Source organism: Delphinus delphis, chromosome 4 (genome assembly GCF_949987515.2).
Source record: "Delphinus delphis chromosome 4, mDelDel1.2, whole genome shotgun sequence".
Taxonomy (NCBI): domain Eukaryota; kingdom Metazoa; phylum Chordata; class Mammalia; order Artiodactyla; family Delphinidae; genus Delphinus; species Delphinus delphis.
In genome coordinates, this window is record NC_082686.1 from 118,670,980 (window position 1) to 118,687,098 (window position 16,119).

A 16,119-nucleotide genomic window follows, 5' to 3' on the forward strand; every position below is an offset into this window, starting at 1 on the left:
GTAACTCTGTTGCCCTCGGGGCTCCTTAGCATGACGTGCAGACTCTTTGCAGTCTGGTTGGCATATTTCTCCCCTGTCATCCCTGCTGTTCCATATAGTTCTCTCCCACTGCTTTTGGGCCTGTTTCCTAGCTTCCGAGCCCCTCCTTCCTTCAACTTGGCCTGGCTACTCAGATGTCAGCTGTGATGGCCTGATCTCTGGTAAACCTTTTCGAACCATTCTTTGCCTTGAGACTGGGTCAAGTGCTCCAGTGTATTCTATGATACCTTTTTCTAGTATAGTATTTATGACTTCAACAGTATTGTTGTTGCCCGCTTATTAGACATAAGCTTCTTATTCACATCTTACCCGTCTTGAATTCCCTAACACCTAGCCTGTTGCCCGGCACTTAGTGGGAATGTAATAAGAAGTGGTTGAATGAATGAACAGTATTATGAAATGTTTCCAGTCTAATTAAATGTAATTAGTCTTCTGCAACATTGTTTTTAATGTCTTTGATGGTTTTGGTGTATCATAGCATAATGGTTCACCCAGTGTTTGGGCATTTTCCTTTTTTTTTTTTTTCCTTTTTGCTTCAGCACTGATGGTTTTCATAGTTCAGTGTTCAGAAAAAGCTTCCACTTAACTTTCTCAGGGAGACTGAGAAAGAGACTCAGCTGAGTTTGACATGCCCCGGTCGTGCATCTGATTAGGATAATTATCCAGGGTAATTATCCAGGCCTCCTGTGTCCTGCTTTATTGCTCTATTCTGCTTCTTATATGGCTCTTATGAGAACTTCATAAAGATTTTTTTTTCTTTTTAAACTTACCTGCTCTCAGATTTAATGGGGGTTTATTTAATAGTATCATCCTCTCCCTACAGGGTGCTATTTAACTAATAATATTTTTTAAGAAGAATTCCCTAACTTAACAACCTCCCCATATCTGTTTAAACTTTGTTACTGAGTCATTGGTGGAGCTGGCTCTCATTTATGACTTCCTCCTAGTATTCTGCTGATGCCATGGTAAGGAATTGACCCTTGTCCACAGCACGAGGTACTTTTCTTTTGATGGTTTCTGGCCAGTTGGCAGTATCTGGTCCATAAAAGCGGCCCTTACCCCTACTCTGTACTTCTCTAGCCATTCCTTTCCTGGTTCTCTTGTTTCCTAGATGTAGATTTCCCAGGTGCTGTCTTTGGCCTTGTTTTTTTTTCATCTTCTTCATCTCATAAAACAATTGTAAAGATTACAACAAATTTTACTTCTTGGTTAACATCTCTCTGAGATTCCAGTTGCTTCTTGCATATCCCATAAACCTGAGAGTGAGGCTTAGACAACTCCAGTACCTTGTTTATCAACTGATAAACAGAGCTCTTTCCCCTTCCTCCACTGAAGTTGTGAGTTGCTTCTGTATTTGCAAGTTTTGAAGACTGTCACTACCATTTCTGTCATCTGGGCTCTGAACCTGGCCAAACCATGCCAGTTGTACTTCCATAACATCTCTTGAATCTCTTGGTGACCCACACCCTCATTACCACTGCTACAGTTAATTCAGGAATTAATTTTCTCTGACCTACTCACCACTGCCCCACCTCACCCCACCCTCCAGTATCTTGTGAAAACAGGCATTCAGAGGGAGCCCAGGGTGCTTGTTTTTCCTAGCTTCATAATGCTAACCACCTGTTGCACATTGCAGAGCCCTCAATATTCCCACCAACCCTGCCCCACTTTTTCAGGATCTGGTAGTGCCTTTTCTTGTAAATTCTCTGATTAAAAAACTTAAAGCACTAGATGAAAATCTTTTGTAAATTTCTTTCAAAATTGGTCCTAGTTTAAAGAGACCACTGGCTTTCCAACTTTTATCTGCTGCTTATAAAAAGTGTAGTGTTGTTGACCGGGGAAGTTAGGCTCTTCTGGTGCAGCCCCAGAAAGATCCAAGGAATCAGTTAGAATCATTGTGACCTAAACCAGTGTAACTTCACTGCTATCAGATTATTTCTAAGGCTGCAGCTTTGGTCAAGCTACTGCCTATACCCCAAAGCTGTTGGGATCCCCACTGCTTTCAGAAGGTTTAAATCAGTTCCAGACAGCCTGGTATTCCGGATATATTACATATTGGCTTAGAACTACATTTCCAACCTTATATAATATGTCATTTTACACCCTGCTCCCTGTACACCACATGTCATAGCCAAATGGGTATGTCTAAGGCCTCTTGGTCTGGAATGCCCCGCTCATTCCCTCTCCCGTGCCCTTCATTCTCTGCATCATAAATTCTCCCCTGCTTCATAGATCTAGTGCCCTCTCTGCGATAAGCCTTCTCGGACTTGCCCAGGTGAAAATAATACATTTATCGTCTATAACACCTAAAAATTTTGTATCCTGGATTAGAGTTGTTTATATACGTTGCTCCCACTAGCTGGATGTTCTCCCAGAGCAGGAATCACAGGTGCATTTTATGTCCCTACAACGCCTAGCACATAGTAAGCACTTACTATTTTTTTGATGAATAAATTGTCATTTAGTCAGTTTCCACTTGTGATTCACCTGGTCGTTGGGCTAAAGTTGAGAGTATTTTGATTAATTGGTATAGCTCCACACTATAAAAGTCTTGTTTGTGGAGAAACTTGTTCATCATTCCCCTCAGCTCACCATGATTCTGTTCCACTAAATTTCTAATTCATTGAAGTTTCCAGATAGGGCATCGTAGTCAAAGTGAGCCTGTGGGCCTATGTATTTTTGCTTGATAAGTCTTAGAAATTTACCAGTATACTGAGAAGATGATCAGACTAGGATTCAGAATATAGACCTGAATTAGAATTCTACATCTCCATCTAAGCTTAGATAAGTCATTAAAAATCTCTTGGTCTTAGTTTCCTCTGTAAGGGAGAAGTTGCACGAGATAGTTTCAGATGTCACATTGGAATGAAAATCAAGGCCTATATAAATGCTTTTGAACAGGAGGCTGCAAACTTTTTCCTTAAAGGACCAGATAATATTTTAGGCTTTGCCAGGAATACAGTATGTGTTGCAGCTACTCAACTCTGCTGTTAGTAGCTTGAAAGCGGCCGTAAACAATATGTTTACTAGTGGCCTAGCTGCGTTTCAGTATTTTATTTACAAAAACAGGCAGCAGCCATGATTTGCTGACCTATGCTTTAGAAGTTAGTTAGTGGTCAGCGTAGGCTAATCCAAGAAACCTGAACGTGTCTTAAATGGAATGTGGACTCTTGGCTTTGTTTTTTTTCATATGACAAAAGTAACTTCATTATTTGAGTTTTTATAGTACAGATGTGAATAGTCAATAAGTCCACTGTCATCCTCAGCTTCTTCCCTGGGTAACCACTGTTACCTATCATACTTTTTAAAACATATGTGGTATATCCACTTTGGATAAAGGTCTAACAATTTACTGTACAAGTAAATATACACTTACCCCATGACCCCCAGCAGTTTACCCAAGAGAAATGAAAACATATGTCCACAAAAATACACAAAATATTCATAGTAGCTCCAAACTGGAAAGAGCCCAGGTGTCCGGCAGTAGAATGGATAAACAAACCAGTGTCCACACAGTGGAATACTACTCAACAGTAAAAAGGAGCAAACTACAGGTAACACAAAACATGGGTGAATCCCACAATTAGGCTGAGCAGAAAAGAAGCTTTACCAAAGAGAATATACTATATAATTTCATTTCTTTGAAATTCTAAATCAAGCAATACTTACCTATGCTGGGGAAAAGCCCAGAATGGTGTTTGCCTCTAGGATGGTGGTCATGGGGATTGACTGGGAAGGGGCATGAGAACTTTATAGGGTGTTGGCAATGTTCTGTATCTTGATAGCTGTTTGAATCATAGAGGTGAATGTATTTCTAAACAACCGTGTCATGGTACCTTGGAGATTTGTGTATTTTGCTGAATGCAATTTTCCCTCAATTTTAGTTAATATAATGTTGAAGTATTTAGGGGTTAAGCGTACTGACATCTGCAACTTGAAATTCTTAAAAAAAAAAAAATAGACGGTGAATAGATAAGAGGTAAATACAGTAGACTTTACTGTAGAATCTAGGTGGGGTTTATGCGTGTTCACTTACATTTCTTTTAACTTTTCTGTGTATTTGTAAGTATTCCTAATTGGATATTGGAGAAGAAAGAATACATGAATATATTGTTTCTCTTCACTGCCTTCTACCAGTCGCAGTCTTTCCCACAGATAATGATTGCTTATCAGTTTTCCTACCAGTCCTTTTTCAACACACTTACATATGTGTATATGTATGTATGTGTGTGTGTGTGTATGTATATGAGTATATATGGACTATGTAGGAATAATTAATTTTCCACTTTTACATGAGTAATAGGAAGAATGTATGTTCTAGAACTTGCTTTTTTTCACTTAATATGTCTTGACTGTTTCCATGTCTCTGTCTCTCTCTCCCCGCCATTTATTTATCTCATTCCTTTGAGTCATTGCATAATATTCCATAGTGTAGGGATATATATCCAAGATATATATATATTTCTTTGTGATGAATATTTAGTTGTTTGCAATTTTTCTCTTGCAAATTGTGCAGTGCATGTGTGCAACTATTTATCCAGGGTAGTCACTGAGAAATGGAATCACCAGTTTATAGTATATGTTTATTTTTATATTAATTTATTGTCCTCCAGTAAAGCTGTACCAGTGTATACTCTCACCAGCAGGGATCAAATTACCTGTTTCCCTTCAACTTTCTGAGCATTGGTTATCATCACTCTTTAAAAATTTTTGCCAGTTTGTTGGGATGCTGGTGTCTTGGTTGGTTTAATTTGCAGTGTCTCTGATAATTGCAATTTATGTTTGCTCAGTTTTCGTTTCTTTACAGCGACCTGCTCGTCTTTTTGCTGTCTTTTGTCTCTTAATTCTTTTATTTTAAAAATTGTACTTGTTTAAATAAATATTATTACAAATTTAACAGTCTTTTATAGGCTGTTCCTGATCACTTATCTCAAAATATATTGAATAGTCCATCATTTTCTCACTGATTTGAAGTGCCCGCTTTGTTACGTGGATTTTATATGGATCCTTTCTTGATTATTGTTATGTTTTGTTATTAATCTGTATCTCTGTTCCTGTGTCATTATCACTCTATAGCGTGTAAGCTCTATGTAAGCATTTAAAATAAAATAAATTTGTGAAATCTGTGCGAGTACTGTCTGTTTAGTTTTGGTATCTGGAGAGTGCTAGCCTTATAAAGATTTAGGTAACTTACGGAGCAAACAAAAAGGACAGCTCGTGTGTAGAGAAAGAATCTACTTGAAAATTGGGAGAACTAAAGCCATTTGGACATTGTGTCTCTTTTAGGGATAGAGCTCTTTATTTCTTGTAACAACTTCTGATTTGAATATGTTTATTTTCTTTAAAAATCATATATTTCATCTATTTTCGAGCTTACTAGTTGGAAATTGGTTTTATTGGTAAAATTAATGATTTTTTTTTGCATTTGTTTCCATTAACTTGTGCTTGTATCTTAAATCTCCTACTTTCCTTGAATTTATTTTACTCTTGAATTTAAAACCTGGCTTTTTTGGTTAGTCTGGTTTTTTAGTGAATGCGTATAAGGCTCTGGATTTTCCTTTGTGTTCTGCTTTGGCTACATGATTGTTTTGAATTTTGAATGTTTTGGGTTTTGTTGTCATTTTAATCCAAAGGTTATTTAGCAGTCCATTTTCTAAATTTTTGTTATACTTCTCTAACATACTTTGATTTTGAAAAATGTGGCCTTGATTTTTTTTTTTTTAAGTTATTTTTTATTTTGTTTTGGTTTGGTTTTTTTGAAATTTAAGTCATGGTCAGTTTCGAGGCAATGTTCCAGGTTTATAAAGAGTATATTTTCTGGTGACTACAAAGTTTTACATATATTAAATAACTATTAGTTGTGTTTTTAAAATATTATCCTTTTTGTTACTGTTTACCTGATCTGTGGATTTCTGGAAGAGGTACGTTAAAATCTCTACAGATGATTGTGATAAATTTTGCTTTACATATCTAAAGCCACTTAGCATCACAAATGTTCATGGCTTTATGCTGTATCTTCTTGATGTGTTTTGTTTACTTTTTATTAATAGAGAATATCTTTGCTTTGTTAATACCTTTTGACTTGAATTCTAAATAGTTTGCTTTCAGGAATAATGCCACTTCTACATCTCTTTTTGTTAGCCAAGATCTACTTTATTTTCAACCAGTATGTGTTATAATTTTAGGTTTTTGTCTATAAATAGCATTTATTTATAGTGCTATAAGGTTTTCTTTAACCCACTTTGAGAATGTCTTTTATTAGACTACTATTAAATTATTCCTACCTTAATATTTTTGGGATTTTAACTTGTTATTAAATTAAAATCAAATTTGAACTGTGTAAAATACAGACTAATGTAGTGGCAAAGGAGATCATTGGCTGGCTGAAGGATGTACAGATTGCACACGGGCACAAGGAACCTTTCAGAGGTGATAGAAATGTTCTGTATCATTAGTGTAGTGGTGGTTTCACAATACATGCAACTGTCTACTCATTGGGACTGTGCACTTGGAATCAATGAAAATTATTGTATGTAAGTTATTCCTCAGACATGAAAAGGAGAAGAAATTAAAATCAACACTTACTTAGATGTTACCAGCAAGTCTTACTGGTTTCTTTGCTCACCATTGCTTTATATATTTTTCTTGTCTTAGATTTTTAAAGAAAACTTTAAAAAATGAAAAATGTACAATTATATTAGCTTTTTCTAGAATTTAGTCTGTGAACTTTGTCCTTTTTTTTCAGATTAGATAATATATAAGTTTTTCTTCCAAAACGAAGGAAATGAAGACAGTGTAGCTAAAACTTAGAGCCTCCTCAGTTTGGAATATACTGTTTTATTTTTGGCTGATGAGATATCTGTCAGTCATATTTCTCTGCTCTAGGTAAAACCCGTTTTATCTTTTTAGAAGCTTCAAGAAATTTTCACTTTATTTTTAGTATTCTGAAATTTTACCTTTTTCTATCTAGGTATAGGGTATTTTCTAATATTTTTCAATCTTTTCCAATCTAGACACAAAATGTGTTATTTCTTTGGGCATTCCTCCCCATCCCCTTTTCTGTGGAATTCCTGTTAGATTTATTGATATTATGGTTCTGTCTCCCATGTGTCAACAAGCTCCATACACACTCCCTGTCTTTTTGCCCAGTATTGTAAAACACCTTGGTTTGATCTTTTAGCTCACTGAATTTTTCTTTGGCTTGGCTAGTTCTCTAGGTTAGGCCTTCTTCCAAATTTTTGTTTTTTAAATAGCTTTATTGAGGTATAATTGTGACATATGGTAAACTGCACGTATTTAAAATTAAAATGTATAACTTGAGTTTTGATGTGTATTCACCTATATGCATATACATCTATTGTACCCATGGAACTATCACTCTAATCAAGGTAATGAAAATATTCATCACTCCCCAGATTTCCTCTTTCCCATTTGTAATCCTTTTCTTTCCCTACCGCCCCAGTATCCAGGCAAAAATAGATCTGCTTTTTGACAGTTTAGATTAGTTTGTATTTTCTGAAACTTTAAATGCATGGAATCATGTAGCGTGTTCTCTTTGGGGTCAGGAGTGCTGAGTTGTTTCATTCAGCACAGTTACTTTGAGAAGTAGTTCATGAATAGTATTCCATTGTATTATATGCCAGAATTTATTTATTAATTCATCTGTTGATGTGCTTTTGGGTTGTTGGAGTTTTTAGTGATTACAAGTAAAGCATTTACGAATATTCATATACTTCTGCGAACGTGTGCTTTCATTTTTCTTGGTTAGATATCTAGGAATGGATTGGCTGGATCCTATCATAGGTATATGCTACTAACTTTTCAAAAAATTGTTTTCCGAAATCGGTTTTTGTTTTGGCACATTCCCACCAGCAGTGTATTAGAGTGTCAGCTGCTCCGCTCCTAGATCATCACTTGGTATGGTCAGTCTTTAGAATTTCTAGCATTCTGGTGAGCATGTAGTGGTTTTGATTTGCCCTTCCTGGATAGCTAGTGATGTTGAGTATGTTTTCATGAGCTTTATTGTTTTGCAATTCTCATTACATCTTTGATGAAGTTTCTGTTCAAAACTTTTGTCCATGTTTTAGAAATTTGTTTTGTTGTAAGAGTTCTTTATATATTCTAGATTGCAAATAAGTAATTTATTGGTTTCATATTATGCAAAATATTTTTCCCAGTCTTTGGTTTGCTTTTTTGTTAGGTGTCTGGATTTTTTTTTATTATTATTTGACTCTTCTCCAGTTCAGCTATCTACTAAGTTTTAAAATTTTAACAATCAGAATATGAAATCAGATTTTGAAAAATTATCCTCTTACCTTATACTCTGTATTTTAATTATACTCATGCTACCCCCCCTGGTTCTGTACCCTGTTACAACCCAGTTTTTTCAGGCATTACTTTCTTTGTTGCATTTGATACTTTATTGGATTAGTTTTTCTTCTCAGTATTTTGTAATTATTGGTTCTCTGCACCTCCTCTTTGTATTTAGACTTCCCTGTCATAGCATTCAGGGATGAGGCATAGGTAGCCAAGAGCTGGTCAGGTATGGAGATTCTCTGTGGAGAGATTTAGATTTTTACCAACCCATCCAGGACCTTGCCCAGCTTTTATCCCAAACCCCAGTGTTCCCTTCTTCATAGCATGTACAAAAATTAACACACAGTGGATCAAAGACCCAAACTTAAAGAGCTAAAACTAAAAATTCTTAGAAGAAAATATAATTACAAGTCTTCATGACTTTGGATTAGGCAGTGGTGTTTTCGATATGATACCAAAAGTCAAGCAACCAAGGAGAAAAATAGATAAGTTGGACTTCCTTGAGATTAAGAACTTCTCTGCTTTAAAGGACACTGTCGGCGCCCAGCGGGGTGTGGCGTCCGAGCAAGGCGGGCATCAGCTGGCGGCCAGTGCTGGCTCCTGGGCTGGGGCCGAGAGCCAGGGCAGGCAGGGCCACTTTCTGCAGCTCGCTGGCCGCGACGACGGCGCAGGCGCCAGCGAGGCCCGTGGGGAGTGGCGGCGCAGCCAGGCGGGTGAGACCGTCGCCCGGGCCCTGGCCCGCGCTCTACCGGAGCGATGCTTTCCGCGCTCGGGGAGCTGGTGCAGTTGCTGGGCTTCGCGCCCTTCGAGGTCTTCGTGCACCTGATGGCCCTGTCGGTGTTCGTGCTGCTGGCCCTGCGTGTGGACGGCCTGGCTCCGGGCCTCTCCTGGTGGAACGTGTTCGTGCCCTTCTTCGCTGCTGACCGGCTCAGCACCAACTTCACTACTGTCGTCTCCGTGCACCTCTTCCAGGTCGGCGAGAAGCGGCTGGCCGTGCTCCACCTTTTCTGGGTCCTCACGGTTCTTAGCCTGAAGTTCGTCTTCGAGATGTTGTTGTGCCAGAAGCTGGTGGAGCAGACTCGGGAGCTCTGGTTCGGCCTGATCACGTCTCCGGTCTTCATTCTCCTGCAGCTTCTCATGATCCCTGCCCGCCGGTCAACTAGGCTCGCAGAAGAAAAGCTAGAATGCGGGGCCCCACGCTGAGGTCCCACCTCCGCCACACCAGAGGAGGAGGAGTCTTGGTCTGAAAGCCACCTTGTGCCCTGCTGAGTGCCCAGCTTCCTCTCTAAAAGTCATGTCTGAAATTGTTCCCTCAGCAGGGCTGAAAAGAGCAGCCTTGATTCTTAAAACGTATTCCCTCTTATTTCATGCTTTGAATAGCTAATCTTGAATTGAGATCCTGAGAAGGCCAGACAGTCCTGAACTCCTCTGACAGTTGGAAACCGCATATAAGTAAAATGTCCTGATGGGCTCTGAGTATTATCATGGATCCTGGGAAAGTACCCACTGTGCAAAGGCTGCAAAGCTGGACTCGGGATTTCCCCAGGCCAACAGTGCTGACCTGAGAGCTTACTGTCCCATCCCGCCAGACAAGACTTCCTTAGATGCTTGAGCTCTAAAAAGTGTCACCAGGCAGACAGGAGTATGTTGAATAAGCATGAGCAGGACCCTATCTGGGTATCTGTCACCTGAGAAAAGAACTTGCTTTCAGGGCACTGCTTGGTTTCCTATCCCAGCAGATTTCAGCGTCACAACTTTCCCACCACCTCGTGGCCAGCACTGTTAGCGCACCTGAGACCTTTAGGCCACCCTAAGGGACTAGAGAGAGAAATAGGTGCTCTGATGTGCATAGCCATTGAGACCTACACATGGGAAGTTTGCAGGTGGTCTCAGCCCGCACCTGTTGGCCTAAGGGCTTTGGTTTGGTGCCAGTCGGGTGCCAAATGAGAACATTTGCTGAGATAAAAATAAAATAAGAATGTTTTGCTGAAAAAAATAATAATAAAGGACACTGTCATGAAAGTGAAAAGACAACCCACAGAATGGGAGAAAATAATTGAACATCATGTATCTGATAAGAGGCTTGTGCTTATAATATATAAAGAACTCTTAGAACTCAATAAAAAGACAACCCAATTTAAAAATGGGCCAAGGATCTGAATAGACAGTTCTCTAAAGAAGGTACGAATGACCAATAAGCTCATGAAAAAATGCTCAACATCATTAGTCATTAGGGAAATGCAAATTAAACCCACTAGGAAGTATTAATGAGAATGTGGAGAAATTGGAATCCTGCTGGTGGGAATGTAGAATGTTGTAGATGCTTTGGAAAATAGTCTGGTACTTAACTCAAAATACTAAACAGAATTACCATATGATCAAGCAGTTCCACTCATAGGTGAATGAAATGTGAATTATACCTCAATAAATAGCTCCTTATAAAAATTTGAATATACAAAGGACTTTAAATTTGTACTTGTCCATATAATTGATTTTTTAAAAAATTATACCTGCCTCTGCTTTAATTTATTTTTAACTATAAACAGGTTATTAATTTATTTACCAAGGGGAAGTTGTTTCTCATCAGAATTCTCTGAGGATAAGGCATAGTCTTTCTATTGTCTGGGTACCCTCAGGTAACTAGGAAGTTTGCAGAAGTAGGGAGTCAGATCACACGGTCTCAGTGTGTTGAACGGGTGTGGATGTCCAGGCCTTGATGAAGCCTAATGACTTACCTGTTCCCTGCTTACATTAACTAGCGCTGAGGCAGACATGGCACACTGAACAGGTCCCATCTGCACTACCTATTACTCAGGTAGGGTAGCTCAATTTGTTTCATCCCTGTCATTGTCAGGAATGCATCTGAGTAAATAACTGCAAGATACTGATATATAAGAACAGCAGTTTACAACGTCTGTTTTTATTTTCAGGTATTTTTTTTCTTAGTGTAGGAGAAAGGCGGTTAAGTTGATAAAGTACTGCCACCCTTGTGAGTGGGCTTTCATATGTGGTTTTTACAAGTGAGATTAATTTTAGTTTTTAAATGTTAAGTTTGTTCTTGGCGAGAGGATCTTATCAAGCAGGGGAAATTGGCTTCAGTGCTGAAAATCACTTATCTACTTGGTACACTCCCTACATTCAAAATTGACTTAATGGCCACTAGTACATGGCATCAGGTTTGGGACATGGCTGTTAATCTGTGTATCTATTTTATAAACCTAACTTTTTTTTTTTTTGAGATTTTTTTGATGTGGACCATTTTTAAAGTCTTTATTGAATTTGCTACAATATTGCTTCTATTTTGGGTTTTTTTTTTTTTTGGCCCCGAGGCATGTGGGATCTTAGCTCCCCGACCAGGGATGGAACCCGCACCCTCTGCCTTGGAAGGTGAAGTCTTAACCGCTGGACCACCAGGGAAGTCCCAACCCAACTCTTTATAGGAAGTTTTTACACTTCTCTTCGTGTTTGCTGTATGTTCATTTGCTTTGTAACCATTTTTATAAATCTGCTTTATATTATTTTTCCTGAAAATTTAAAATCAAATTTGAAAATGGTAAGCATATTTTCAGATGACTTTGAAACACCGCTAAATAATTAAACTCCTGGCACCTCTGTTTTAAACTTCTCCAGTTTAATATCTACTGCGTCAGTTGACAAACTACTGTGGCCTCAGTCTGCCTGCTCTGTAAGTGAGGCTTTATTGGATGGAACACATCCCCCACTCCTTATCACATTTATATATTTGTACCCTGGTCTGCTCTGTGGAGGAGTTTATCCATTAGTTCCTACAAATACCCAGATCTGAAAGAATGGTTTTTGTTCTGTATCTCATTAAACCATCCTTTGGGCTTTGCACGTATTTCATCTACCTCTGTAGTAAACTGATCACTTCTTTGAGATTGGTCTTCCTTTGTGTTTCTGCAACAGGATCACTCTGTGTGATAGGGAAGTGATGCTGTCTGGAGGCGACATCCTGTGCTCCTTTCTTCCTTCTGTCCTTTCGCTCCCTATTTTGGCCTCCTGGTAATTGGGGCAGGGGGAGGACGGGGAATGCTGGTCTAAATTAAAATGAAATTGCTTTAACTGTTTCCCCTTTGCTTAAAAAAAGGGGAGGCAGTTTCCTGGCCCGCAGGTAACAAATGAAAGTTATCTAGCTTTTGCCACAATCTGTTTCGGGGTCACAGGGTCTTTTGAGCATCACAAGAATGTTGTAGAGCCAGTCTGCAGAAGAAAAATGGGTATATTCAGAACTGTATTATTACAGAAGTCATAGAAGCTCTGAAGTTAATCCTTCTGGGGATGAGTGAGGGTGAAGGGTCCATAGATTCCAGGTTAGGAACCCCTGCTCTAGCCCTTCTGCTAGGACAAATATTAATAAGCAGGTTTATGTTAAGACTGGAAAATGAAGCTGATGTTAATTCAACTTTGGGGAATTAAGTGTTCTTTACTGTTGCTGTAACTGAGGATTTATTGAATATTCTTTGATCAGGTTTTTTTTTGGCTGTGCTGCGTGGCATGTGGGATCTTAGCTCCCCAACCGGGAATCCAACCCGTGCCCTCTGCATTGGAAGCACGGAGTCTTAACCATTGGACTGCCAGGGAAGTCCCTTTGATCAGTTTTTAAATGTTCAAATATAAATGTGTGACGTTAACAATATATTCTAGTATATAATCTTGATGGTGACCACTTACGATGTTAGATCTTTGAATACAGACATTTGAGAAAAATATAGATGTTCACAAAATAAATCACTGGCTTAGGATAGATCTTAGTGTTTCCAGATTGTGAAGAAAAAAAAGTTAAGCCCTTGATGTTGAAACTTGCGTCTGCCAGCTCTTGCTGCGTGCTTAGCAGGGAGTTGTCAAGTCCCACTGGTTGGGATGCTCCTCTCTTCACTTCTGCATGATGCTTCCACTCAACCAGTGTTTCCTAAACTTTATTCATTGATACCAGCTTCATGATTTACCTTCTCTGCATGTTTCCTGGCTATTCTCTAAATCAGCTCACTTTTTAAAACCCAAATTTATGCTAATAATTACTGTGAAATACAGGGTTGATGTGCTAATTCTTTTTTTTTTTTTTTTTTTTTTTTGGCCGCCTGTGCGGCATGCAGAACTTCCCCTAGGATTGAACCCATGGCTCCTGTAGTGGAAGCACGGAGTCTTAACCACTGGGCCACTGGGGAAGTCCTATGTGTTAATTTTTTTGTTTGTCACATATACATACTGGGGTTTTTGTCCAACCTAAAATCATCTTTCTTCTTTCTAGAGAGCATTAACTCCATTTCGGGAAATACTCCCTTATGTGCTGGAATTTTAAAGCTCTGATCTTGAATCAGTGTGATCTGTGGAAGCTACTTGTAGTTGGAAGTATCAGAGGAGAGGAGGGGGTCACAGGATGTGGGTGGGTGCTGCCTGCTGAAATACCCCTTGCTTGGGCAAATTCATATCGCTCTGAATATGAAGATACTTGGCTGTGTGCATGGCAAAGCTTGGAGTTCTAGCCTTGCAATGATGGGTCTGTTTTTTTACCCTGGCCACATCACACACACACACACACACACACACACACACACACACACACACACACACACACACACACACACACACACACACACACACACACACAATGTGTATATCTTCAACTTTATGAGTTTTATTTTCTTTTACAGGTTTGATCTTGCTCTTCTACCTAGTCTTTTATGGGTTCCTGGCTGCACTCTTTACATTCACAATGTGGGCTATGCTTCAAACTCTGAACGATGAGGTTCCAAAATATCGTGACCAGATTCCTAGTCCAGGTAATTAATTATGTTGTGATTATCATGGCTTCTAACAAAATTGGGTTATACTTTTATCTTCTCCGTAAGTCTGTATTACATAGCCAGTAGAAGATGTTAAACTTTAGGGTTAGATAATGTGAAAGTTTTGATTTTGTTTGTTGTTTAATATTTACATAGTGATATAAAGACCTTTAATATTTACATACTGATATAAAAACCTTTAATATTTACACAGTGATACAAAACCCTGGCTGATAAATCTTGAGTCTTTTGCCAAGAGTAAGCGGAAATGAATATTGAGAGTTAAAGTGAAGCCAGATTGATGAATATAGTTATAGTTATGAATGGTGTTTATGAATATTGTGTAGTAATTTCACTTTGCTCTGAGTAATTTACTTATGAAGTATATATTTCAGCTCTGGTGTGGGTTAGAGCATTGGTCTTGTAAAATACATGCTTCATGTTTTTGTTTGTTTGTTTGTTTGTTTTTTTGCGGTACACGGGCCTCTCACTGTTGTGGCCTCTCCCATTGCGGAGCACAGGCTCCGGACGCGCAGGCTCAGTGGCCATGGCTCACGGGCCCAGCCGCTCCCCGGCATGTGGGATCTTCCCGGACCGGGGCACGAACCCGTGTCCCCTGCATTGGCAGGTGGACTCTCAACCACTGCGCCACCAAGGAAGCCCCATGCTTCGTGTTTTTAATTGCTTAGTGTGGAAATGGTAAGAAGTCAATAGAGAATAAAATGAGTATACTCTTAATATGTTGAATTATTCTCTATTGATTGTCTTAGGGAAAAAAATTTCCTCTAGGATACTGGAGAATGTACCTTCGTACGGAAGAAAATCTTAACCTGGAGCACTTGTTTAAGTCACATTTTCTCCTTCCTGATTTTATTCTTTTTAAACAGTTGGTCTTTGAATGTTAGCTGCGCTTTTGTTGGTGCACACGGCCCTTGTCCTCAAAGTGCTAGTAAATAACAATAATGTGCAGAACTCCAGCGTATCTAATTCCCAGAAATATAAACAACGTCCAGAGATGCCAGCAAAGGGACGGCTCTCCATGGAGGAGCGTGATTTGGGCAGCAGGCAGAGTGGGCATGCAGGCCAGGGAAGGTGGGAGTCTGCAGCAGGAGGTTTCTGTCTGCAGCAGTGGTTCTCTTCCAGCAGTGATTTGCCCCCCAAGGCCATTCAGCACTGTCTGGAGACATTTTTGGTTGTCACAACTGCAGATGTGCTACTGTGAGTAGAGGCCAGGGGTGCTGCTAAACATCCCTATAGTGCATGGGACAACCTCCCACAACAAAGAATCATCTAGTTCAGAATGTCATTAGGCCCACGGCTGAGGAACCCTAGCCTAGATCCTTGGCCACTGCATGGACTTCTCAGCTATATCAGCAGCGAGATTGAACCAGTTTCCCCAACCAGTTTTCTTAAAAAGTTTGTTCTAATGGCTTTTTCCTTTGTTTGCAGCTAATATTTATCTAAATATCATGAATAACTCTTTTGGTCTATTTGACCATGTATCTGAGACCAGCTCCATGCTAATTTTTTCCTCATCTTTCATTGTAGCCCTGTTTTCTTTCTACCTAGATGAATTCTAAGATAATTATTTCTCTTGCTGCCTTAAGTTATGTGACTATTACTGTTGAACATAAGCTGATCTATTTCAGAAATATTAAACCATTTATAATTTCATGAATAATAAAAGCAGTAAAATGTGTTCAATATACTTTTTTAAGTATATAATTTTAAACTGAGTTCCTTAAAATCATTCACCAAGTGTATTATAGTACTTAAAAACTTAATATTAGTTCAAATAAACAAATATATATGCACACGTATTCATATTATATATCAATATAATATTAGATGAATGTATACTAGTTTGTTAAATATGATTTTCTCTTCATAAAGGAATTATGGGTAATTAAATTTTATTTCTACTTCTTTTTTCTAAGGTTTTTTTTTTTTTTAACAATGA

The 16,119-nt window shown here is 38.8% G+C and overlaps 2 protein-coding genes across 2 annotated transcripts in view; both read left to right on the plus strand.

The window, feature by feature from the left end:
- The window catches only part of ATP1B3 (ATPase Na+/K+ transporting subunit beta 3), a 41,610-nt gene that overhangs the window by 5,376 nt on the left and 20,115 nt on the right, over positions 1-16,119 (plus strand). The window contains exon 2 of the mRNA XM_060011354.1: positions 14,028-14,156. Coding sequence (XP_059867337.1) covers positions 14,028-14,156 — 129 coding nt within the window. The remainder of the gene's footprint in view (positions 1-14,027; positions 14,157-16,119) is intronic.
- LOC132425034 (transmembrane protein 203-like) lies at positions 9,112-9,558 on the plus strand. Its single transcript, XM_060011355.1, has one exon. The coding sequence runs from the start codon at positions 9,112-9,114 to the stop codon at positions 9,556-9,558; it is 447 nt and encodes a 148-aa protein (XP_059867338.1).